Source organism: Hyla sarda, chromosome 10, assembly GCF_029499605.1.
Source record: "Hyla sarda isolate aHylSar1 chromosome 10, aHylSar1.hap1, whole genome shotgun sequence".
NCBI classification, from domain to species: domain Eukaryota; kingdom Metazoa; phylum Chordata; class Amphibia; order Anura; family Hylidae; genus Hyla; species Hyla sarda.
Genome location: NC_079198.1, coordinates 85,845,071 through 85,872,583, shown reverse-complemented (window position 1 = coordinate 85,872,583; position 27,513 = coordinate 85,845,071). Strand labels below are relative to the sequence as shown.

General features: G+C 40.6%; 1 protein-coding gene across 2 annotated transcripts in view; it reads left to right on the top strand.

Moving 5' to 3' along the window:
• The first annotated feature begins 489 nt into the window (after positions 1-489).
• The window catches only part of LOC130293712 (5-hydroxytryptamine receptor 3A-like), a 36,962-nt gene continuing 9,938 nt past the window's right edge, over positions 490-27,513 (top strand). For both annotated transcript variants that reach the window (XM_056542737.1, XM_056542738.1), the window contains exons 1-8: positions 490-576; positions 677-762; positions 6,134-6,297; positions 8,028-8,072; positions 12,679-12,788; positions 23,758-23,927; positions 25,990-26,147; positions 27,265-27,475. In XM_056542737.1, the coding sequence (XP_056398712.1) occupies positions 702-762; positions 6,134-6,297; positions 8,028-8,072; positions 12,679-12,788; positions 23,758-23,927; positions 25,990-26,147; positions 27,265-27,475 (919 nt within the window). In that variant the 5' untranslated portion in view covers positions 490-576; positions 677-701. The remainder of the gene's footprint in view (positions 577-676; positions 763-6,133; positions 6,298-8,027; positions 8,073-12,678; positions 12,789-23,757; positions 23,928-25,989; positions 26,148-27,264; positions 27,476-27,513) is intronic.

Sequence of the window (27,513 nt, the reverse complement as noted above, 5' to 3'; positions counted from 1 at the left end):
TATTATTAATAATCATTAACTGTGTATTGTGGCTTACTTTTGACAATTTACCCAAGACTAATTGTAAAATATTCAGTTTTGTAGAAATCTGAACATTTTGAAAATTTCAAGTTGAATCTGTTTTGCTCATCTCTAGTGATAACTTTATGAACGAGCATTAGTTTGCTTGTTAGATGGTGGCAGAAATGTTTGCCTTGCACAATGATGGAGAATGAACATTCATAGGAATGTTCATTTGACACATCATTGGCTTGTGAATGGCAAACCAAGCTTTCTCATAGATACAGGCCCTAAACCAATGATCAATGTTACTTCAATTATCAAAGAAAAACCAAGTCTGATCTTCTAATATTCACCAAATCTTATCGTAATTAATTATTTCACTTAGAACATGTAATTCCCTTAGGGATTAGATAATTACTCACAAAGGGATACATAATCACTAATGGATACATAATAATCTGCTTTAATAATCTGAAATCTCAAACAGAACTGAAGCCCAGTTCCCTGAAGAAGCCATCGTTTAAAATACATCCTGTTTGTTAGGACACTAGAGAGAAGAATACAAGGATACAGGTATGGTCTCTATAATGGTCAGACACACCAGTCAAGACAAAGATTATGTTTTAGAGTAATACGTAACTCCGGTGTATTGATCATTGTCCTTGATTTCTAGAAACTTCTCTTCAATCCGTGCAATTATGGTGCAGGGCTGGATTCAGAAGAGCGTGTTCTGCCTACTTCTTCTGATAACTTGCTCAGGTGAGTACATTATCAATGAATTGACTACATACAGTACACCCTTTAGATCTTGAGAAATACTCAGTGATAATGCCATTGCAATATCAAAATAAATTCTCAAGTAAATTATTCCAAACAATTAAAAAAATAATAATTAAAAGAAAATTGAAATATCACTCATCGTAGAAATTGTAGAAGATGCAGAATTGTAGCATATTATTAGACTATCTATTCTTGTCTAGTCTGTCTAGTCTACAAAGTAGCAGTCACTGAGGACTCTCCCTTTTCATCCTTTCTATTTGCTGACTAACATTCTACAATATATGTAACAAAGAATAGATTTTAATATCCCTAAAATCAATGATGCTATATTGAAAATGTTATTATAAAGATTTTGAAGCTGCTTAAAGATTTCAATAACTTGGTGCAATGTACCTGTGCTATCTGTATTATCCTGCTCTCTATGTGTACCACATATAATGTTTCGTACTATACAAGGTACCCTGTTATCTATATTTGCTCTACACCAATACTGTATAATGTACTGCACTCCACCAGTACTACATGTACTGCTCTCTACGGGGGAGATTTATCAAAACCTGTCCATGTTCTACACACACACTGTACTGCTTTCTGTACTACATGCACTATACCACTCTATACCTGTACTACATGTATTATACCTATCTCTACATGTATTATACTGCTCTACATGTTCTACATACACTGTACTGCTTTCTGTACTACATGCACTATACCACTCTATACCTGCAGTACATGTATTATATCTATCTCTACATGTATTATACTGCTCTTTACATGTTCTACACACACTGTACTGCTTTCTGTACTACATGCACTATACCACTCTATACCTGTACTACATGTATTATACCTATCTCTACATGTATTATACTGCTCTACATGTTCTACATACACTGTACTGCTTTCTGTACTACATGCACTATACCACTCTATACCTGCAGTACATGTATTATATCTATCTCTACATGTATTATACTGCTCTTTACATGTTCTACATACACTGTACTGCTTTCTGTACTACATGCACTATACCACTCTATACCTGTACTACATGTATTATATCTATCTCTACATGTATTATACTGCTCTACATGTTCTACATACACTGTACTGCTTTCTGTACTACATGCACTATACCACTCTATACCTGTACTACATGTATTATACCTATCTCTACATGTATTATACTGCTCTACATGTTCTACATACACAGTACTGCTTTCTGTACTACATGCACTATACCACTCTATACCTGCAGTACATGTATTATATCTATCTCTACATGTATTATACTGCTCTACATGTTCTACACACACTGTACTGCTTTCTGTACTACATGCACTATACCACTCTATACCTGTACTACATGTATTATACCTATCTCTACATGTATTATACTGCTCTACATGTTCTACATACACAGTACTGCTTTCTGTACTACATGCACTATACCACTCTATACCTGCAGTACATGTATTATATCTATCTCTACATGTATTATACTGCTCTTTACATGTTCTACATACACTGTACTGCTTTCTGTACTACATGCACTATACCACTCTATACCTGTACTACATGTATTATATCTATCTCTACATGTATTATACTGCTCTACATGTTCTACATACACTGTACTGCTTTCTGTACTACATGCACTATACCACTCTATACCTGTACTACATGTATTATACCTATCTCTACATCTATTATACTGCTCTTTACATGTACTATATACACTGTACTGCTTTCTGTACTACATGCACTATACCACTCTATACCTGCACTACATGTATTATATCTATCTCTACACGTATTATACTGCTCTTTACATGTTCTACATATACTGTACTGCTTTCTGTACTACATGAACTATACCACTCTATACCTGTACTAAATGTATTAGACCCATCTCTACATGTATTATACTGCTCTACATGTTCTACATACACTGTACTGCTTTCTGTACTACATGCACTATACCACTCTAAATCTGTACTACATGTATTAGACCTATCTCTATATGTATTATACTGCTCTACATGTTCTACATACACTGTACTGCTTTCTGTACTACATGCACTATACCACTCTATACCTGTACTACATGTATTATACCTATCTCTACATGTATTATACTGCTCTTTACATGTTCTACACACACTGTACTGCTTTCTGTACTACATGCACTATACCACTCTATACCTGTACTACATGTATTATACCTATCTCTACATGTATTATACTGCTCTTTACATGTTCTACACACACTGTACTGCTTTCTGTACTACATGCACTATACCACTCTATACCTGTACTACATGTATTATACCTATCTCTACATGTATTATACTGCTCTTTACATGTTCTACATACACTGTACTGCTTTCTGTACTACATGCACTATACCACTCTATACCTGTACTACATGTATTATACCTATCTCTACATGTATTATACTGCTCTACATGTTCTACATACACTGTACTGCTTTCTGTACTACATGCACTATACCACTCTATACCTGCACTACATGTATTATACCGATCTCTACATCTATTATACTGCTCTTTACATGTTCTACATACACTGTACTGCTTTCTGTACTACATGCACTATACCACTCTATACCTGTACTACATGTATTATATCTATCTCTACATGTATTATACTGTTCTTTACATGTTCTACACACACTGTACTGCTTTCTGTACTACATGCACTATACCACTCTATACCTGTACTACATGTATTATACCGATCTCTACATGTATTATACTGCTCTTTACATGTTCTACATACACTGTACTGCTTTCTGTACTACATGCACTATACCACTCTATACCTGCACTACATGTATTATATCTATCTCTACATGTATTATACTGCTCTTTACATGTTCTACACACACACTGTACTGCTTTCTGTACTACATGCACTATACCACTCTATACCTGTACTACATGTATTATACCTATCTCTACATGTATTATACTGCTCTTTACATGTTCTACACACACACTGTACTGCTTTCTGTACTACATGCACTATACCACTCTATACCTGCACTACATGTATTATATCTATCTCTACATGTATTATACTGCTCTTTACATGTTCTACACACACACTGTACTGCTTTCTGTACTACATGCACTATACCACTCTATACCTGCACTACATGTATTATATCTATCTCTACATGTATTATACTGCTCTTTACATGTTCTACACACACACTGTACTGCTTTCTGTACTACATGCACTATACCACTCTATTCCTGTACTACATGTATTATACCTATCTCTACATCTATTATACTGCTCTACATGTTCTACATACACTGTACTGCTTTCTGTACTACATGCACTATACCACTCTATACCTGCACTACATGTATTATATCTATCTCTACATGTATTATACTGCTCTTTACATGTTCTACACACACACTGTACTGCTTTCTGTACTACATGCACTATACCACTCTATACCTGTACTACATGTATTATACCTATCTCTACATCTATTATACTGCTCTTTACATGTACTACATACACTGTACTGCTTTCTGTACTACATGCACTATACCACTCTATACCTGCACTACATGTATTATATCTATCTCTACATGTATTATACTGCTCTTTGCATGTTCTACACACACACTGTACTGCTTTCTGTACTACATGCACTATACCACTCTATACCTGTAGTACATGCATTATACCTATCTCTACATCTATTATACTGCTCTTTACATGTTCTACATACACTGTACTGCTTTCTGTACAACATGCACTATACCACTCTATACCTGTAGCACATGTATTAGACCTATCTCTACATGTATTATACTGCTCTACGTGTTCTACATACACTGTACTGCTTTCTGTACTACATGCACTATACCACTCTATACCTGTACTACATGTATTATACCTATCTCTACATGTATTATACTGCTCTTTACATGTTCTACATACACTGTACTGCGTTCTGTACTACATGCACTATACCACTCTATACCTGTACTACATGTATTATACCTATCTCTACATGTATTATACTGCTCTTTACATGTTCTACATACACTGTACTGCTTTCTGTACTACATGCACTATACCACTCTATACCTGTACTACATGTATTATACCTATCTCTACATGTATTATACTGCTCGTTACATGTTCTACATACACTGTACTGCTTTCTGTACTACATGCACTATACCACTCTATACCTGTACTACATGTATTATACCTATCTCTACATCTATTATACTGCTCTTTACATGTTCTACACACACTGTACTGCTTTCTGTACTACATGCACTATACCACTCTATACCTGCACTACATGTATTATACCTATCTCTACATGTATTATACTGCGCTTTACATGTTCTACACACACTGTACTGCTTTCTGTACTACATGCACTATACCACTCTATACCTGTACTACGTGTATTATACCTATCTCTACATGTATTATACTGCTCTTTACATGTTCTACATACACTGTACTGCTTTCTGTACTACATGCACTATACCACTCTATACCTGCACTACATGTATTATATCTATCTCTACATGTATTATACTGTTCTTTACATGTTCTACATATACTGTACTGCTTTCTGTACTACATGAACTATACCACTCTATACCTGTACTACATGTATTATACCTATCTCTACATGTATTATACTGCTCTTTACATGTACTACATACACTGTACTGCTTTCTGTACTACATGCACTATACTGCTTGCTCTACCTTTTCTACTGTATCACTCTCTGCTTGTTTTACATGTATTGTATTACTCTCAACATGTATTTCATCTATTGTGCTGCTTTTTACCAGGGCTACATGCACTCTCCTGCTTTCTAGCTGTGTTATATTGAGCTACTCCTTGAGAGACCAGGAACCCTTTTTTCTTATTAAAACTAGTAGCTATACTGAGGACCATAAAGAAGGATCTTTCCTTAGAAAAGTTTTCTAATTTTAAAGGGGTAGTCTGGAGTTAAATAAATACCGGGGCTGTATATATATATATATATTTACCTACCTCTGGTCCCCCATTGTTCCCACTGCAGCTCCTGTTCTTGTGCATCCAGATCCTCGCTGCTCATCACTGCAGTCTGCTTCTAAGACAAATGTTTGTAGCAGGACCTGCCAGCTCAGCCAATCACTGGCCACTGGCAGTTTTAAATCACTCCTTAATGTTTAGGGAATACCCATGTAAATTGTTACAATATATTCATGTTACATTGGTTATTGAGGAATAAAATAGTATTGGAACTTTTGCACTAACAAATAAATTTCTTGTGTGTTTCTAACAGGAGGCCGGAAAAAAATTAAAAGTACCAAACATTCAAATTTGACTCAAGTACGTCTATTAGACTCCCTGTTAGATGGATACATAAAGGATCTGAGACCTGTTAAGAACTGGAAAAATGGCACTACTGTGTATATAGACATAACTATATATTCTATTTTTTCAGTGGTAAGTACAGATAGTTTGATACAGCTACTGTATTGCTGTATATATCATGGTTTATTGAATAAGAAATGTTCTTTAGAAAAGTGTCTGTCACTTTATTATGGGAAACCTAAAGGGGGTGACTGGATAGAAAAAATATTTTTTGTAAAAGGGGCACACTGGCTTAAAGGGATACTCCACCCCTAGACAACTTATCCCCTATCCAAAGGATAGGGGATTAGATGTCTGATTGCGGGGGTTCTGCCCCTGCGGTGTGGCGGCAGTCATGCCCACTCCCATACACTTGTATTGAGGGGGCGGGGCCATGATGTCATTAAATTACAGCCCCTGTATTGCCCGTCATCAGCACGGAGTGAACTTCGTTCCCTGCAGCAGATGACACGGGGTGCTGCAGGAAAGATGGCGGGGGTTCCCAGCGACGGGACCCTTATGATCAGACATCTTATCCCCTATCCTTTGGATAGGGGATAAGATGTCTAGGAGTTGAGTACCCCTTTAAAAAAAATGATTTCTCATCACACTTATCCACTGCTGCCGCCATTCTAAGGCTCAGAGAATCCTTACTGACCCCACTCCTGATTCTTTCCATACACACAAGAAATGTCCACTCAGCCAATCACTGACCACAGCAGTGAAATGACTGAGCTGGTATTTCCAACCATTTTCTGTATGCCAAGATGGGATCCAGAAGATCAGTGGGGACAAAGTGAGGGTTGAAATGTCAGCAATGGATTATCGGTGAAATGCATAACGCAGGGTGAAGATAGTATAGAGAGAGCTCATGAGCTAAACTTTCTTTTAGCATGTGACAGTAGTCGTCAATAGATGTTTCGATGTTGCTGTCAGTGCTGACAATTGCATCTGGAGAGTTAAAAAATGTATTAGTGGTACAGAAGTCAGATCGGCTTCTCTGCAATAAACTTAAAAAAAAAAAAAGTCCCACCTACCCCAAAATGGTACTGATATAAAGTAAACATCTTAGCACAATGAGCCCCCTACATTTCCAAAGATGGAAAAATAAAAAAAAGTAATAGGAGTCAGAATGTGGCAATTTCTTTTTTTTTTTTTTTTTTTTTTGTGGGGAAAATAGAAGGTAAAAGATGTAGTTTTTGTGGCCTATCTTCCAAGGAAGTTCATAACAGCTATATATAAATAAATGGATACATTTATTTCACAAAAATGCACATACAACACGTTTCTGATCTGTACTACAACCTTCATCAGCTAGTGGACCTATTGGTCCAGTAAAAAAAAAAAGCCCTTACATGGCAATGCAGATGAAAAAATAAAAGAGTTGTGGCTCTTAAAAGGGGAGGAGAAAAAAAGGAAAAGCAAGAACGGGCTAGCAAAAAAAAAAAAAAAAAATTGGATGGTGGGAGCTACCCTTTAAGCATATCTTCCTGTCTGGTCGATCAGCGCCGTGAGCCGGGTTCCTTTGAAGCCAAGTACCTACTAGCACTTATACTCCAGAGGGCAGCAGACAACCTTTTTCTACATATCTATCCCATTGTTGTGTATGTGCTTACACAACCACCCAGGGTGAGCAATTCTAATATATATATATTTAGTCCCCTGGGTCCAACAATATTATTCTATGGAGCGCTTACTTCCTTGTCTCTAGAATTCTACATGGTGGATCAGAAGATCAGGGATTTCTTAAGCTTACATTTTAATCCATTGAAAATAGAACTTTCTTTTCTACATTGATTCCATGTTCTTTTGTCCCTTTGCAGGATGAGAAGGATCAGCTGATGTCAATGTACTGCTTATATAACCGGGTAAGATACCTCTTACATTTAACACTTGAGGTTACAAATTAACTTCACCCAAAATAAATCATCGGGCTATTCTAGACCAAAGGTATCCAAACTTACTTAGCCTACCAACGCCTTTGTAGACAATAAATTATTCAGTTACAAATTTATTTATTATTAATAACAGCTGCCTGTCACACGAATCAGAAATATTCTAATGACATGTCATACATGTTGTGAATTCATAGTCTAGTATTGTAAACAAGTGATTGCATTCATATATTCCTGCAGATGCATGCTAGACTACCTGACCATGCACAACACGCTCGCCTGCCAATAATTTTTTGTAAGACTTGTTGGTGGTCTTGACCATTGATTAATTTGCATCTTGTGTATTTGGAAAATAATCTGTTGTTACACAACAGGTAATTGGCCCTCATTTACTAAGCTAAAACCAACTAGTTTTAGCTTAGGGTTTTTAGGGTTATATTGGCGCATAGTGTCTGTGAAATGTCTGCTCCAGGAAAATCCAACAAACCCAACATTGCATTGTGAAAAGCTGAAAAGGGGGCATGGTCTGCCACAAAAGGGGGCTTGGTCAGCCCAAAACGGGGCGTGGTTTTACAACCCGTTTTATTCACTATTGAATTCACAGAAAATCCTATAAATAAATGCTGGAATCTTCCACCTAGAGAAAGCTGGTCAGATAATGTTACTGATTTGTTAATCTGTTGATCCCCATAGTAAATAGAGAGGAATCCTGCAAGACTGAGACAACATTTCACACTAATAAAAAACCAACACTCTTAGTAAATGAGGGCCATTACATACAGATGACAACATTTTCTTATTTTTTTCCCCTTTATGCTTTCATTGCCACCTTATTTTTATTCAACACCCCGCATAAGAATACTGTGACCCCCTTGGATCATTCCAGTAGCCCTCCCCAGGGGCAATATTGTCCATTTTAGAAACACTGTTCTAGACCATAACACTTATCATATACAAGTCATGGCCGTAAATGTTGGCACCCCTGAATTTTTTCAAGAAAATGAAGTATTTCTCACAGAAAAGGATTCCAGTAACGCATGTTTTGCCATACACATGTTTATTCCCTTTGTGTGTATTGGACTAAAAAGGGAGGAAAAAAAGCAAATTGGACATAATGTCACACCAAACTTTAAAAATGATCTGGACAAAGTTATTGACACCCTTAACTTAATATTTGGTTGCACACCCTTTGTAAAAAAAAATAACCATCAATAAGCTTCTTACACTTCTCAGCTGGAACATTGGGCCACTTTTCCTTGGCAAACTGCTCCAGGTCTCTCTTATTGGAAGGCGCCTTTTCCCAACAGCAATTTTAACATCTCTCCACAGGTGTTCAATGGGATTTAGATCTGGAGTCATTGCTGGCCACTTCAGAACTCTCCAGCGCTTTGTTGCCATCCATTTTTGGGTGCTTTTTGAGGTATGTATGGGATCATAGTCTTGCTGGAAGACCCAAGATCTCGGACACAAACCCAGCTTTCTGACACTGGGTTTTACAGTGCGACCCAAAATCGGTTGGTATTCCTCAGATTTCATGATGCCTTGCACACATTCAAGGCACCCAGTGCCAGAGGCAGCAAAACAACCCCAAAGCATCATTGAACCTCTACCATATTTCACTGTAGGTACTGTGTTCTTTTCTTTGTAGGCCTCATTCCGTTTACGGTAAACAATAGAATGATGTGCTTTACCAAAAAGCTCTGTCTTGGTCTCATCTGTCCACAAGATGTTTTCCCAGAAGGATTTTGGCTTACTCAAGTTCATTTTGGCAAAATGTAGTCTTGCATTGTTATGTCTCTGTGTCAGCAGTGGGGTCCTCCTAGATCTCTTGCCATAGCATTTCATTTCATTTAAATGTCAACAGTTCACGCTGACACTGATGCTCCCTGAGATTGCAGGACAGCTTGAATATCTTTGGAACTTGTTTGGGGCTGCTTATCCACCATCCGGACTATCCTGCGTTGACACCTTTCATCAAATTTACACACCCAGGGAGATTAGCTACATTGCCAGGGGTTGCAAACTTCTTGATAATGTTGCACACTGAGGACAAAAGCAAATCTAGATCTCTGGAGATGGACTTGTAACCTTGAGATTGTTTATATTTTTCCAAAAATTTGGTTCTCAAGTCCAAGACAGTTCTCTTCCCTTCTCTCTTATCTTTCTGTTGTCCATGCTTAGTGTGGCATACACACACACACACACACACAATGCAAAGACTAAGTGAACTTCTCTCCTTTTTATCTGCTTTCAGGTGTGATTATTATATTGTCCACACCTGTTACTTGCCCCAGGTGAGTTTAAAAGAGCATCACATGCTTGAAACAATCTTATTTTTCCCCAATTTTGAAAGGGTGCCAATCATTTTGTCCAGACCATTTTTGGAGTTTGGTGTGACATTATGTTCTCTTTTGGTGTGGCATTATGTCCTTATTTGCTTTTTTTCCTCCCTTTTTTGGTTTAGTTCCAATACACACAACGGAAAAAACAAGTGTATAGCAAAACATGTGTTACTGCAATCCTTTTCTGTGAGAAATGCTTCATTTTCTTGAAAAATTTCAGGGGTGCCAACATTTGCGGCCATGACTGTAAATACAGGATAAGGGACATTCTTCAATCTATGGAGTTCAATTAGTTAAAGGGGTACTCCGGTGCTTAGACATCTTATCCCCTATCCAAAGGATAGGGGATAAGAGGCCTGATCGCGGGAGTCCCACCGCTGGGGACCCCCGTGATCTTGCTCGCGGCACCCCGTTTGTAATCAGTCCCCGGCGGCACCACGTTTGTAATCAGTCACTGATTACCGGCGACTACAGGGCGGCGTGTGATGTCACGCCCCCGCCCCTGTGTGATGTTATGCTCCGCCCCTCAATGCAAGCCTATGGGATGGGGTGTGACAGCTATCACGCCCCCTCCTGTAGGCTTGTATTGAGGGGCGGAGCGTGACATCACACGGGGGCGTGACATCACACGCCGCCTGCCCTGTAGTCGCCGGTAATCAGTGACTGATTACAAACGGGGTGCCGCCGGGGACTGATTACAAACGGGGTGCCACGTGCAAGATCACGGGGGTCCCCAGCGGCGGGACTCCCGCGATCAGGCATCTTATCCCCTATCCTTTGGATAGGGGATAAGATGTCTAAGCACTGGAGTACCCCTTTAAGGTGGGGACGAGTGGAATGGAGCAGTGGCCAAGCATATATGCTGCCACTCCATCCAATTTAAAAGGTAGTACAGAAACAGTGAAGCAGTATGACCCTGGTCAAAGACCCCCTTTCTAAGGCTGGGTTCACACTACGTTTTGTACTTACGGTCCCGTATACGGCTGGGAGGAGAGGGGCGGGGCTTAATCGCGGCGCCCGCACTCAGCCGTATTCAGGAACCGTATTTAATGCATGTCTATGAGCCGACTGGAGTGAACCGCAGCCTCCGGTCAGCTGTGTTTTCGGCCGTATGCGGTTTCCCGACCGTAGGCAAAAACGCGGTCGACAACGTTTTTGCCTGCGGTCGGGAAACCGCATACGTTCGAAAACGCAGCTGACCGGAGGCTGCGGTTCACTCCGGTCGGCTCATAGACAGGCATTAAATACGGTTCCCGAATACGGCTGAGTGCGGGCACTGCAATTAAGCCCCGCCCCCCTCCTCCCAGCCGTATACAGGACCGAAAGTACAAATGTAGTGTGAACCCAGCCTAACAATTGTTCAAGGTTCCAGTAGTTGATCTGTCAGGAATCTGATGTTAAGACTCAACCCTACATAAATAGATAACCAAGTCCCATTGATTGGTAATACATGCTAGCAGTTCTAGGTTATCCCTTAGATGAATACATTTTTTGGATCCCATTGTAAAAAAAAACTAAAAATATGTACAGCACAGTACAATTGAAATAAAAATTATTCCAACCACATATCAAATAGGCAACATTTGCAAACCTTTTTTGCTGTTTGCGAACAAAAACAAAGTATACACGATCAATCTAAGTGGTTTCTCCAAATTCAGCAAAACGTAAGAGCCTGAATGACAGCTTCAGTGCATGATAAAAATTTCCTCCAACATATTTGTGGGGCGTTGATCGATTTCAAATGTCAGCCGGAGGCCTTCACTAGGCCCCCATGCCTGCTACTCAATGATCTACTAATAGAGTCTGACTTAGCCAGACAATACTAGAAGAGTGCAGATCTCACTGATCATTGATTATTAATCCCATAAAGGGATCTAAACAATGTTTTATAAAAATGTTAAGAAAATAAGAATAATAGAAAGACTATGTGAATATGGTTATTTCCCACGAAATTAAGATACATTATATGATAAATTAAAAGATGTTACACAAAAAGCAAGCCCCCATATGGCTCTGTGGGTGAAAAAATTAAAGAGTTACAGTCTTTCTCCTAAATCCTAAATATCATGGAGAAAAAAAGTCAAACATGAAAACTGTCCTTATGCACAAAACAGCCTGGTCCTTAAGGAATTAAGGGTATTGTATTCATATTTTGATAATTCTATGTATTACATTGAGATCAATATATACATGTTTTTTTAAATCAGAAATATTATTTAATGGTATTTTCTCTTTAGTACTGGAATGATGAATTTCTAAGATGGGATCCCTTGAAGTACGACAATATTACACAAATTTCTCTTCCTTCCAACACTGTATGGGTCCCAGATGTACTTATCGCTGAATTGTGAGTAAAATGTAAAAAATAAATTGGTAGAATGTAACCGGTTGATAGAGGAAATAAAGAGGTAATGTCCTTAGTAGTTGTTACCATTTAACTGTCACTCTAGACTGCATGTACATGACATCTATTATTCAATATATTTCTGCAATTCCTTCACTTCTAAATAATAACACACTGGACAACCATAAACCTTTGCTGGACACCTGGGGGTCAGCCACAACGTTTATTATAAATAACCTGTATAACTGTAAACATATTCTTAAAGATCCCGGAGCTAAGCGTTATGCCGGCCACAATCCCAGCGGGCAAGTCCGCTCTTCCTCCTTCAACTTCTCAGCAATATTTTTCCCCCCGTTACGCTGTGACTTGAAATCTGAAAGAAGCACAACACAGAACGGACCACAGGACCTTAACCTGTTGAAGATGGAGGGCTAGCTTTTTGTGAACTGGTATTTCCTGTTTGAGTTTTTTATTTTGCCTACAAATCCCATAATTCCATTTCCTCACACCCACACATCAACCACTCCACCCATTGAAACATAAATGAGCTGCATAAATTCAAAAGACCTGTGGTTTTCAATCAGGGTGCCTACAGCTGTTGCATTAGTTGCAGATTTATCTCTCTCCCACCAAGCGATTGCTCCACTCATTGAAGCAGACAGGCTCCCTGTCATCAGCTGACTAGTGAGTCAGGTCTCAGCCTCATTGCAACCTGGGAAAAATCTGAGACAACAGTCATTTTGTATGCTGCAAATATAGGGGTGAAAATCACATAACAATTGTGAGAAAACCGTCACACACAGGTACAGACACTATATTATGAACTACACTAACTTTACAGCCCCTGTAGCATAGTGAAATAAAAAAAAATCCTGGAATACCCCTTTAATGCCAGGCACTGCCGATCGGGCCGATGCCCAGCATTAAACCTTTAGATGCCACGAGCAAAGTTGATCACGGTGTCTAAAATTAAACTAAAAGTATCCTGGCAGCTCACCTGCCTCCTTGCTGTCCGATCGGTCTTCTGCTGCTCCCAGCCTAGCATTGGCATAGCATTGATCAGTATATGCAATCTAAATATTGCATGTTATAGCCCCCTATGGGTGTTTAAAAAAATAAAATAAAGTGTTAAAATAAAAAGTTTATAAAAGTGAATTAACCCCTTTCTAATAAAAGTTTGAATCCCCCCCTTTTCCAATTAAAAAAAAAAATAAAAAAAAATATAAAATACCACCGCATGCATAAATGTCCAAACTATTAAAATATAAGGGTAGCTAAAACGCACGGTCAATGGTGTACACGTAAAAGAAAATGCCAAAATCCAAAATTTTACATTTTTGGTCAATTCATTTACTATAAAAAAATTTTTATAACAAGCGATCAAAAAGTCCCTTCAAAACAAAAATGGTACTGATAAAAACTAAAGACCACGGTGCAAAAAAAAAAAAAAAAGCCCTCATATAGCCCTGTATGCAGAAAAAGTTATAGAAGTCAGAAGATGACAATTTTCAACATATTAATTTTGGTGCATGTAGTTATAATTTTTTAAAGTAGTAAAATAAAATAAAACCAAAATAAATTGAGTTTCCTTGTAACTAGGGATGTCCTGATACCATTTTTTTCAGACCGAGTACGAGTACCGATACTTTAATTTTAGAACTCGCCGATACCAAGTACAAGTACTTTTATTTTAAAGGAAATCTGACACCAGGGTGAACCTGTTTCTGGCGCTGCTTACCGTGCCGATATGTAGGTTCCTTGTTTTGTACAATGGAGGCGGCTGCTGTAGTATGAGCCAAGATTTCTCTCTTCTCCATTGGGCAGAACAGGGGATTTGCATTGGCGGCGAGACCGATGTCTCCAGAGCAATTGCACTGATGTTCACATGCTGAGCAGTGGTAGAAACCGGGTCACCTGCACTATCTCCCTATAAATTAAAGTTAGTGCTGGTGACTCTGCTGTAAAATTGCCTTTAATAGTAGGTAGTATCCCCTTGTAGGTAGTATAGATAGCTGCAGACATTAGACAACAGGGCCCCCCTTGTAGACTGCAGGACCCCCCCTTGTAGCCTACAGGACCCCCCTTGTAGCCAGCAGGACCCCCACATGTAGACAGAAGCCCCCCTTTGTAGCCAGCAGGACCCACCCTGTAGACAGCAGCCCCCCTTTGTAGCCAGCAGGACCCACCCTGTAGACAGCAGCCCCCCTTTGTAGCACGCAGGACCCCCCTGTAGATAGCAGTCCCCCTTTGTATCCAGCAGGACCCCCTGTAGATAGCAGTCCCCCTTTGTAGCCAGCAGGACCTCCCCCCCCCCCTGTAGTTGCTCACTGTCCGATGTCGCCGCTCCGCAGCCCCATTCTCCTCACTGCCGCTGCCCCGTTCTGCCCCTCGCATTATGGCGTCTTATGGAGGAGCATGTGACATACACGTCACTCCAATGCGCCCAGTGTAACGCTACGGAGGAAGCAGTATATATCACATGCTCCTCCATAAGATGCCATAATGCGGACGGCAGAACGGGGCAGCGGCAGGGATGCGAACCGGAGGCACTACACCAGGTATCGAATTTGGTATCAGGGACATTAGGCGAGTCCCCGATACCATGCAGATACCTGGTATCTGCCCCCGTAGTTATACTAGTATCGGTATCGGGACATCCCTACTTGTAACCATATGGACCTACAGAATAAAAATAAGGTGTCATTTTTACCAAAAAGTGCACTGCGTAGAAGCAGAAGCCACCAAAAGTTTTCACAAAAATATTCCAACTGTAAAAGAACAACAAAGCGTTTTTAACCCTCCCTCCCCCCTACTTCCTTCCCCCCCCCCCCCCCCAGCCTGGCACTACTAATTCTATCATGGAAGTATGTTTTACAGTATTATTCACATTTTCCATTGCGCCCAATGTTTCCTTACTCTTTCCTCACGTTTTTTGCCTCTACTTGAAATCGCCTCATACATTTTAACTTTATTCACTAATTCTGTCCATGCGGTGATGGTTGGAGGGGCCGCCACTATCCACTTCCTTAAAATAACGATTTTAGCTAATGAACCCCAGTATTGAAGATCTTTCATTACACTGGAGTTTGACTAGAAAGTCTTCCTCTGTTTTAGCATACACTCTTCCACAAAATTCCTGTATCTTTGGGCATCCCCAAATCATATGTAAAAGATCTGCCTCATCCTTCCTACATTTTGAGCATTCCGCATCCTGTTTATAACCAAAAATACACAAGAAGCTTGGGGAATAGTGCAACCAGTATACCACCTTAAAAAGTGAAATATGATTGTTTTGATTTACCGATGAGCATTTGATATTGGAAAATATTTCATACCACCAAATATTTCCCCCAAGTCTTTTTTCCATTTCTCCTAAGATTTAAGTACTTGTGTTTCTCCCTTACATGTGATTATTTTATATAATATTCCAAGTAAATTCTTCTTACCTCTATTCTGTGCCTCCCCAACAAAATCCAAAACAGGATGTGGCATCCCTTATTTGCAAGTACCCAAATATATTGTTTTCCTCTAACCCAAATTCTTGTTTTACCTGTGCCAATTTCTTCAACTTACCCTCTTCAAAACAAACTCAAATTTATACCCTTTACTCCCCAATCCGTGAATTTTGTGATTTTCCCTGCTACTTTTAAGTACTCATTACCCCATAACGGTGTGAATGCAAACTTACTTTCACATTAATTAATTCCTTCGTTTTCTTTCATGTACTATTTATTATTTGCAAAACAGGGCTATTTCTCCATTCTTTACTGCCCAATTTCCCACTTTCCATAACTACAAATATATCTTCACTCCCTCAAACCTAACCTATTTAGGAACTCAAGTGTAATGCGAACTAACTAACTATATACCGTATTTTTCGCCATATAAGACACTCCGGCATATAAGACGCACCCAATTTTAAAGGAGGAAAATCTAGAAAAAAAGATTCTGAACCAAATACTGTAGTAAAATATTTTATATCAGTATAGTTCCCCCACAATAGTTGGCAGTATAGTTCCCCCACAATAGTTGGCAGTATAGTTCCCCCACAATGGTAGGCAGCTCCTCCCCCCACCCCCCCACAATGGTTGGCAGTATAGTTCCCCCACAATAGTTGGCTGTATAGTTCCCCCACAATGGTTGGCAGTATAGTTTCCCCACAATAGTTGGCAGTATAGTTCCCCCACAATGGTAGGCACTGGCAGCTCCCCCCCACAATAGTTGGCAGTATAGTTCCCCCACAATGGTAGGCAGCTCCCCCCCCCCTCCAAAATGGTAGGCAGCTCCCCACCCTCCACAATGGTTGGCAGTATAGTTCCCCCACAATGGTTGGCAGTATAGTTCCCCCACAATGGTTGGCAGTATAGTTCCCCCACAATGGTTGGCAGTATAGTTCCCCCACAATGGTTGGCAGTATAGTTCCCCCACAATGGTTGGCAGTATAGTTCCCCCACAATGGTTGGCAGTATAGTTCCCCCACAATGGCTGGCAGTATAGTTCCCCCACAATGGCTGGCAGTATAGTTCCCCCGCAATAGTAGGCAGCTCCCCCCCACAGACATACAGCTTCCAGCCATATACAGTGTATGGCTGGAGGCTGTATCTCTGTGTGCTGCCCCCACAGTGATCCGGTCACTGCTCCTCTGGCCCAGTGTCACATCTACTGCTATGGCCTATGGACCATAGCAGTAGGTGCCGGGACCGGAGGAGCGGTGACCGGAACGCTGAAGATTACACACCGCCGGTCACTCACCAGGCCCCGGTTGGCGTGCGTCTTCCTCCGGTCCTCCGGCGCCTCTATGGTTGTATGCATGGGACGTCACTGAGAGGCAGAGGATCGCAGGAAGACCGCAGGAGGACCGGAGGAGGACGGGCATCGGCTGGGGAATGGTGAGTGACCCGCGGACAGCCTTATGTCCCGAAAAGATTTTTCGGGACATAGGGATGTCCGGCATAGGAAAACCTATGATTTTATCTGCCCGGGCCGGCTCCTGTGTGCGGCTGCAGGCGGGGGCCGGCCAGAGCAGGTAAAAACTAATACTGTATATTAAAAACCAGGGGGCCTCCAGCTGTTGTGAAACTACAACTACCAGCATGCCCAGACAGCCTTTGCCGGTCCGGGCATGCTGGTAGTTGTAGTTTCAGAACAGCTGGAGGCCCCCTGGTTTTTAGTATACAGTTATTAGTAATTCACCTGCCCGGCACCCGGAACTGTATGTTCCAGGCATAGGGCAATAAACATAGCCGGTGTGAGGTGAAAAATTCACCGGCGGTCATGAGGCTGCTGCGGGTGGGGAGCGGGTAGTCAGCGCTGTACCGCACCGCCGCAGCCTCTGTACTTACAGCTGACTTCCCGCTCTCGCCCGCAGCAGCCTCGGGCGTATATTCGCCGTATAAGACGCACCAACTTTTCCCCCCACGTTTTGGGGAAGAAAAAGTGCGTCTTATACGGCGAAAAATACGGTAATAAATGTAAAAATTAGGAAGACCCAGACCGCCTTTCTCAAGTGGGGGATTCAGATAGCAACTTTTAAATCAAGTATGTTTACGACCAAACCATTTATCTTTTTCTCTAGTTCCCAAAAAAAATCTATCTCTGATCCTACTCTGAGGTAGTGCAGTACTGTTGGCAAGGTAATCATTTTCACAAGGGCAATTCTATCTGCCATGTACAACCCCAAACCATTCCATATTTTGCATTTGTTACTTATTAACTCTACTAATGGAATCAGATAACATTTTTCAAAATCTTTTATGTTTCTGGAAACCCTCATGCCCAAATATTGAAAATTATCGCTGGGGCCCAGTATTTTCACCTTTCCAATAGGTGCCTCTATTGTATTATCCAAGGGTAGCAAGCAGGACTTACCCCAGTTTATACTGAGTCCTGAGTGACGTCCAAAGTTTTCCATCTCTCCTATTACTCTCGGGACATTCTCTATTGGGTCTGTGCAAAATAATACCATGTCATCCGCATACAAAATAATTTTTTCCGTATCCCCTTTCAATCCAAAACCTGTGAAGTAGTTGTCCCTTATCCTCCCTGCCGGGGGTTCCACAAAGAGGGCAAAAAGCAGGGGGGGGGGGACAAGGGACACCCCTGTCTAGTTCCTCTCCAAAACCGGAAGCTTTCCGTTAATTCTCCATTAATGTCTATCCTGGCCGTAGGTGCACTATAGATGGTCCGAACCCCTCAATTAAACTCTTCCCCCCAAATTAAATGCTTTCAACACTTTAAACAGAAAGCCCAATTCCACCCTGTTGAACGCTTTATTAGCATCAAGAGACAGGATGGAATGGGGCCCCCTCCCTCTATCTGCATATTCCAGAACAATGTTTTAACATTACCATACATATTCCTCCCTAGGATGAAACCCTTCTGCTCCTCCCCTATTATTTGATTTATGACTCTAGCTAACCACCTGGCCCAAATTTTTGGGAATATTTTGCTATCCGTATTCAGGAGGGAAATTGGTCAGCATGCATCCATATTCCCACTCTCCTTCCCCTTTTTTTGGTATTAATATAATAATTGTGTCTAACATTGAGGGAGACAAACTACGTACCTTCAAGTATTCATCATATACCTCCAAAAGGAAAGACAAGAGGGGATGACTAAACTTTCTGTGCACTTCAAAAGCCAGACCATCTGATCCCGGTGCAGAATTGCCCGTTATGCTCTTCAGCACGTCCTGCACTTCACTTAACCTAATTTCCATATTCAGACCTCTTTTTGCTTCCTCTGTAACTCTTGGGATTGTTGTTTCTTTTAAATATTCCTCAATATTCTCCTCACTTTCTATACATTCTGACTCATAAAGTTTTTGATAATAACTGAGAGCAACTTCCCCTATTTCTTTGTTGCCATATACCATCTCACCTTTTACGTTACATATACTCCCTTAATAGACCTACTTTCTCTTTGGTTTTTAACAATGCCAGCAAGCCATCTGTTCGGTTTTCCTGCCTCACAATTTTTTTTTACCCCAAAACAGCATTCTTTGCTGGACTTTCTCCATTACAAACCCCTGAAATAGTTTTTGTGCTATTTCTAAATTCTCCCTAAGTTGAGCATTGTTAAGCCTACCGTATTCTTGTTCTATTTCCTTAATATTATTAATCAGTTCTGCTTCCCGTTTTTTAACTTTTCTCCTAAATCTTATTATGTTTCTATATAGGAAGCCCCTTAAAAAAGCTTTCAAGGAGTCCCAAACTGTATGTAATTTAGCAGGTCCCTTATTAATGGCCCAGAATTCCATGAGTTCTTCTTTAATCCCATTTGTAACCTCCTCAATCTCTCACCAGTGAGTATTGATGTTCATTTTCCGTATTTTCTGTGCAGGAGAACCCATGTGTCTCACCCCACAAACCACAATTGCGTGATCTGAGATGCATTTTGGCTCGTAACTCATTTTATTTTTTGTTTGCCTGGCATTGTCATTAACCAAGATTAACTCAATCCTGGATGCTGAATTGTGAGTTTTACTGAAGCAGGAAAAAACGTCCTGCTCCGGATACACACCTCTCCACACGTGCCTTAAACTAACCTGCTCACAAAACTTAGCCAGCCTAGAGGTTCCTTTAGTTTTTATGGAGCTTCTCCGATCCCTCTCCCTATCGAGCACACAGTTAAAGTCTCCTGCAACATACAGATCTTTATAATTTTTATCTTTAATAAACTTTACTAGTCTTTGAAGTATTTCCAACCTAAAAGGGGGGTGGGGGTATGTATAAAAAAGCCAACACCCCCTCAACCTCTTCCCATCTGTCATGTAAAAAAACATATCTCCTTCTGGGATTACATTCAGAACTGTGAACATCAATATTCACTTTCTCATGGATCAGAACAGAGACCCCTGATGAGTATATGGAGTGAAAGCATGTTCTAACCCACCGTTTTTTAATTAAATTTACTGTTTCTCTTGTGAGGTGAGTCTCAACTAGACAGACAATTGCGGGTAAATAATTATAAATTTTATCAAAGATAGCTACTCTCTTCCCCCTCTCTTAAACCCCTTTTACATTCCCTTTTTATTTTGATTCATGTAGAAGAGTAAACCTTTTATATAACAGTTCTAATTCATCCCTTAGTGCCAGGCTGTTCCCTCCCCCAACCCCCCCCCCCCCTCCCCTATCACAAGTTGAGATCTCCCAACTCTCTCCACTGTTCACTTCTCTCCATACCTCCTCCTACCATCCCTCCTCTCCTTTCTATAACCCTTGCATGTCCATCTATTGGCTTATCTCCTCTGCTGTATAAAAAAAACTATGTTTTCCCTTTAAAAACAATCCTCAGCCGGGCTGGGAACAAAAGGTAAAATGGAATATCAAGACCGTGCAATTTCTTCTTAATATCTTTAAAAGTGGCCCTTCTTTTTTGTGTTGCTTTTATGAAATCTGGATACATATATATGTTGGCAGACCCAAATTCAATCTTTCCCTTCTCTTGAATATTTCAATCGTGTGTCTCTGTCTTTTGCAACATAGTTTAATTAACATTGTCCTGGGCAAAGCCCCCGAGATCGGTCTGCCTGAGGGGACCCTGTGCGCTCTCTCCACCATAAACCACTCCGATAAGGCCTCTGTTCCCACTTCTTTAATCAATTTAGTGCAGAAGGCTACCGGATCCGGTCCTTCCTCTCCCTCAGGCAGGCCAATAACTTTGACATTTGCTCTCCTTGATCTGTCTTCCAGCTCATTGATTTTTTCCCTTAAGTCCTTGCTCTTCTTACAAAATTATTCCTGGATTTTCATTACTGAGGCTACCTTAGTGTCCAGTTGAAGCATCACCTTTTCAATCTGCCCCACTCTTTATTCAACCTTTTGGATATCATCTTGTGTAAACATTATATCTGTGCCGAGACCTCCTACTTGTGTGGTTAATTCCTCCAGGGCTTTATTTTTTTTTGGACTTCACTTAAGATGAAGTTCAATACATGTGAATTTATCTCCCCTCTCTCTCCCTCCTCAGCTAACTCCTCCACCTGTAGCACTGAAAATCTCAAACCTTCCTTTGTACTTGTATTACATTTTCCTACCGTTTGTTTAGCAGTTCTAGTTTTAACAGTCTCTCTTGGTGAGCTTAGAAATGTATCCATCCTGTTGTTTATAGATGCATCTACCCCGTTCTTTTGGCTTATTAGGCATATTGTTAACCACAGTATTCAGGAGCTTTCAAATCTCCCTCAGATTTTCCAGAAAGGGAGGGGGATGGTGTTCTATATTACAATTCCCTCAGGCAATCCATAAACCTCAGTAGAAGGAAAAGTGTATAGGGAAGAGCAGGCACAGGAAGCTGGACCACCTCAGTGTAGCTTCCCATTTCAATGTGTATAGTAACCACTGCAACACGGTTCTGCTGGTTAAGTTCTAGTCTTGGTAGGTCACTGATAGGTCACATGACGTAGGTCCCATTAGCGCTGTCTCCTCTGAGTACCTCTCCCCTCTGAGACTCCTGGAATCCCCACCGGGCAGTGTAGCTGAGGATGACCGGCAAATGTACAGGGAAGATGGCATGGGGCAGGACTGGTCCCCGCTGTAACAACCTGGGTGCTGAGACTTACGGTAGGAGTGCGGTTGGAGAAGGTAGGAGGAGCGCAGCACACAGGAAGTACGTAAGTGCCCGCAAGGCATGCCGGGAGACCTCGTGGTCATGTGACGCCGTAGCAGCACGGCAGAGACTGGATCCTGGTCGTGGTAAGCGTGGTGACTGGACCAAAGCAGCAGAAAACGTATAGCGGTGATAAGGAACTGTGTCTGAAACCACCAAAAGTTACAAAGTGGCTTTTTTTTATTTATTTCACCACACAAATAAGTTTTGTTTTAGTTTTGCTGCAGATTATGTTATGAAATAAGTGATGTCATTACAAAGTACAATTGGTGACACAAAAAAACAAGCCCTGATATGGGTCAGTAGGTGCAAAATTGAAAGCGTTATGATTTTTCAAAGGGGAGGAGGAAAAAACGAAAGTGCAAAAACAAAAATTGGCCTGGTCCTTAAAGGGGTACACCACCCCTAGACATTTTATACCCTATCCAAAGATAGGGGATTAGGATAGGGGATAAGATCGCGGAGGTCCTGCCGCTGGGAACTCCCGCAATTTCTCCTGCAGCACCCGTCATCTGCTGCACAGAGCGAACTTTGCTCCATTCCTGTTGAAGGGCGATACAGGGGCCGGAGTATTGTGACATCAAAGCCCCACCCCCTTGTGACATCATGTCCTGCCCCGTCCCCTCAATGCAAGTCTATAGGAGGGGTATGGTGGCCACAGTGAGTGACGTTACGAGGGGGTGGGAATGAACACGGAAGCCCGCACCCAGCATTCGGAACACTTGAGTTCAGGGTGCTGGGGAGTGGAGTGACCCTTTAAAGGGGTACTCCAATGGAAAACATTTTTTTAAATCAACTGGTGCCAGAAAGTTAAACAGATTTGTAAATGACTTCTATTAAAAAATATTTACCATTCCAGTACTTTTTAGCAGCTGTTTACTACAAAGGAAATTTGTTTCTTTTTGAATTTCTTTTTTGTCTTGTCCATAGTGCTCTCTGCTGACACCTCTGTCTGTGTCAGGAACTGTCCAGAGCAGCATAGGTTTGCAACGGGGATTTTCTCCTGCTCTGGACAGTTCCTGATACGGGCATCAGGTGTCAGCAGAGAGCACTGTGGACAAGACAAAAAATAAATTAAAAAAGAAAATAATTTCCTCTGTAGCATACAAAAGTATTGGAAGGACATAGATTGTTTAATAGAAGTCATTTACCAATCTGTTTAACTTTCTGGCACCAGTTTATTTAAAAAAAAATGTTCCCCTTTAAAGAGTACCCCTTTAAAGACTTTGCTGTGCAACAAATGGAAATAATTCTTTGCCCAATCCATTGAAAAATATAAATGTCACCAGTATAGTAGTCACTCATTTTTCTTTTTACTTTTCCTGTAAAAGCCATGCTGATAATGTATTATTTCTTCCCACAGTGTGGATGCAGACAAAGCCTCAAGTCGTAATTTTGTCTACATTAACTACACAGGACTAGTAAACTACCAAAAACCAATCAGAATGTCATCAATTTGCATGTTCTACATCTACTATTTTCCTTTTGATCAGCACAATTGCACTTTGACCTTTCAAAGTCAGCTTCACACCGGTAAGTCATATAACTTTATTTCAGGCAGTATAGGTACTCCTACTCTTAGCGGTCCACCTAAACAAGGAGATCACTGAGCCACCCACCACCATAGAACACAATTAACATAGGTGTCATTTTATTTTATTATTTTTGTTAATGAAACATGCTTAAAATCTCCCTAGTCTGACCCATAAATTCTGTTTAGATGGGTCTTTTTGATTTATTTTTTTTATTTTTTTTACGTCATACACCTCGTAGGATCATTAACATTATATTTTAATGGTACAGACAATTCTGCATGCAGCAATAGCAAATACGTTTATTTTTATTTTCTTTTACCAGGAGAGGTTTTCTTTTTTTATATTTTTATAAACTTTTTCCAATTTTGTTTCACACTTTTAAGGGCCCAACAGGGGACCATTATAAGCAATGATTGGATTGCTTATATTGATCAAGGCTATTGCATAGCATTGATCAGTTAAATCAGAGCTCTGCTAGCACTGTCTGCCTGGGGCAGACTGCATCAGCAGAGCTAATAGGGTCAGAATGTAGGCCTCCAGAAGGCTTCCTCCTGCCATGTTAATTGATCCGCACCCGTGTTGTAGAAGTGTTGTAGAAGTGCAGATCAGCCACCCCAAAACTCCTGGAAGCAGACAATTGTCCTTGTAAATTATTGTGGCATTTAAAGGGGTACTCCGGTGGAAAACTTTTTTTTTTTTTTTATCAACTGGTGCCAGAAAGTTAAACAGACTTGAAAATTACTTCTATTAAAAAATCTTAATCCTTCCAGTACTTATTAGGTGCGGAATACTACAGAGGAAATTATTTTCTTTTTGGAACACAGAGCTCTTTGCTGACATCATGACCACAGTGCTCTATGCTGACACCTCTGTCCATTTTAAGAACTGTCCAGAGTAGGAGAAAATCCCCATAGCAAACATATGCTGCTCTGGACAGTTTCTAAAATGGACAGAGATGTCAGCAGAGAGCACTGTGGTCATGATGTCATCAGAGAGCACTGTGTTCCAAAATGATAATAATTTCCTCTGTTGTATTCAGCAGCTAATAAGTACTGGAAGGATTAAGATTTTTAATATAATTAATTTACAAATCTGTTAAACTTTCTGCAACCAGTTGAAAAAAAAAAGTTTTCCACTGGAGTACCCCTTTAAAGACTTAAATGATCAGCTTCTGAGTTTGCACCATAGTCCCTGATGTATGGCATGTGTCATGAAAGGGTTAATACTTTGAATCCTAACATATTTTTATAGACTTCACATATTTTATTTTAATTAAAAAGTGGGCAGCCTTGTAGTCAACCAGAGGCGTAACTACTTTGCTCCCCTGGGGCTAGGTGCTGTATCAGCGCCAACCCCCCCCCCCCCCCCCCACACACACACACACAACCAACTTGGATACTGTCTGCGCCCCCTATATAGATAAGATACTGTCTGTGTCCCTCTTTATGGATTAGATTCTGTCTATGCCCCCCTATGTGGATTAGACTGATCCACACCTAAAGGATCTATTATGTGATTTAATGCAGCCTGCCCCATCCAATGGATTAGGAGACAGTACCTAATCAATATAGGGGAGCACAGACAGTATGAAATCCAAATAGCAGGGCATTGTGGGAAATGTAGTGCTACGAGTAAAGACTAGCACGATTGCATAGTATAGTATAGTGTCAGTATAACTGATATATATATATATATATATATATATATATATATATATATATATATATGCAGACATCTGTATCTTATCTAGTGGTGCAGTGGGCAGATTTGTTTGGTGGCCTGCAGCTCCCCTGAAGGTCTGGGTTAGCCAAAGTTTATTTACACCACTGCTTAACACATGGGAAATGGTTGGAAAATCCATCTCAGCCAACCACTAGCTGCCAACCAATGCTCTCAATGACAGTGATTGGCTTAGCATTTCCTTTTCGAGTTAAAAAAAATACTTTCAGGCAATCTCCTTAATTATTTGCCACTCAAGAAACACTAAAAATGTTAAATGCTAAATTTAAAGTCAGAATTTTAAATTGAAAGAGTCTTTTAAAATTACTTTTATCTTTTAGTTGAACATATTAACGTGTCCATGTGGAGACAATCAAAGGATATGAAGAAGGATCTGCAGAAGTTTTACAATAAAGGAGAATGGGAACTTCTCGGCATCAATTCCAATTACAAAGTAGTGGATGAACTGGGGGACAAATTTGGCGTGGTAGAATTCTCTGTGAGTTGACTCTATTGGTTTCTCATTTTATCCACAATATAAACATCACTGTGCACAGAGCATCTAAAACACTACAGATCCTTTAATTTGTTTTGTTAGCTTTTTTTGTACATTTTTATTCTCTGGGGCAGATTAACCAAAAGTATCTAAAAATCAATCGGAAATAGAAGTAAGAAAGAAAATGACAAAAGCATGTACAACAGAGGAGGACATGGATCCTGATAAGAACAGTTTGATCATAAAATATCTGTCAGAATAAAAAAGAAAGAACGATACCGGCACATCGTGTATTACCCTCCGTGTATCGTGTATTACCCTAGGACAAAGGGTCCGGTGGATGACCCAGGAACAAAAAGAATGGCCGCTCACCTTCAGAAAGAGTAGAGTAAGCCTCTCACCCCAGTGATAATGGGGTACTCAATGTTCAGCTAATAAAAAAACGGTGATAACGCCTTTCGGGAGGAGCCCTCCCCCTCCTGATCTGAGGAAGGGAGGGCTCCTCCCAAAACGCGTCATCACCAGTTTTTTTTATTTTTCTATTAATAAACGGTTCTGCTGAGAACCTTTGTACCACTACCTGGTCTACTTGCATCCTTACCTGGGAGTCTGCAGCGCCATTCTACAGGGGTCTTATTCTTACGGTATTCTTATATGATCATAAAATAGGAACTGTATATATAAAGAGGAACTGCAGGTACCTGGAGTAGGAACCTTAAATCTTAAAGGGGTACTCTGCCCTAAGACATCTTATCCCCTATGCATAGGATAGGGGATAAGATGTCTAATCGCAGGTGGTCCTGCTGCTGGGACCCCCCGCGATCTCTCTGCTGCACCCGGCGTTTGTTTAGAATGTCAGGTGCTGCGCTGGGGGCTTGTGATGTCATGGCTACGCCCCTCATGACGTCACGGCCATGCACCCTCAATGCAAGTGTATGTGGCGTGATGGGCCAGGGCCATCCCCTCGCCCCCCCCCCCCCCCCCCCACTGGTATACCTGCAATTTTATATTTCTCTTCACTCGAGTATAAGCTGAAAAACTCGGCTTATACTCTAGTATATACAGTTGGTGATTTTGTATTGTTTTATTTCTTACTCAGACAATGCATTTTTTTCCATAGATTATCTTCAGGAGACATCCAATGTACTATGTTGTGAATCTTGTTATTCCCAGCGTGTTTCTCATAATTATGGATACTATAGGTTTCTACCTCCCTCCGGAAAGTGGAGAAAGAATTTCATTTAAGATCACCCTCCTTCTTGGTTATTCTGTTTTTCTCATCATAGTTTCAGAAACCTTACCTGCCTCGGCCCAAGGAACTCCAATAATAGGTATCAACTCAAACATGTATAAAAATGTCTGTAAGAAA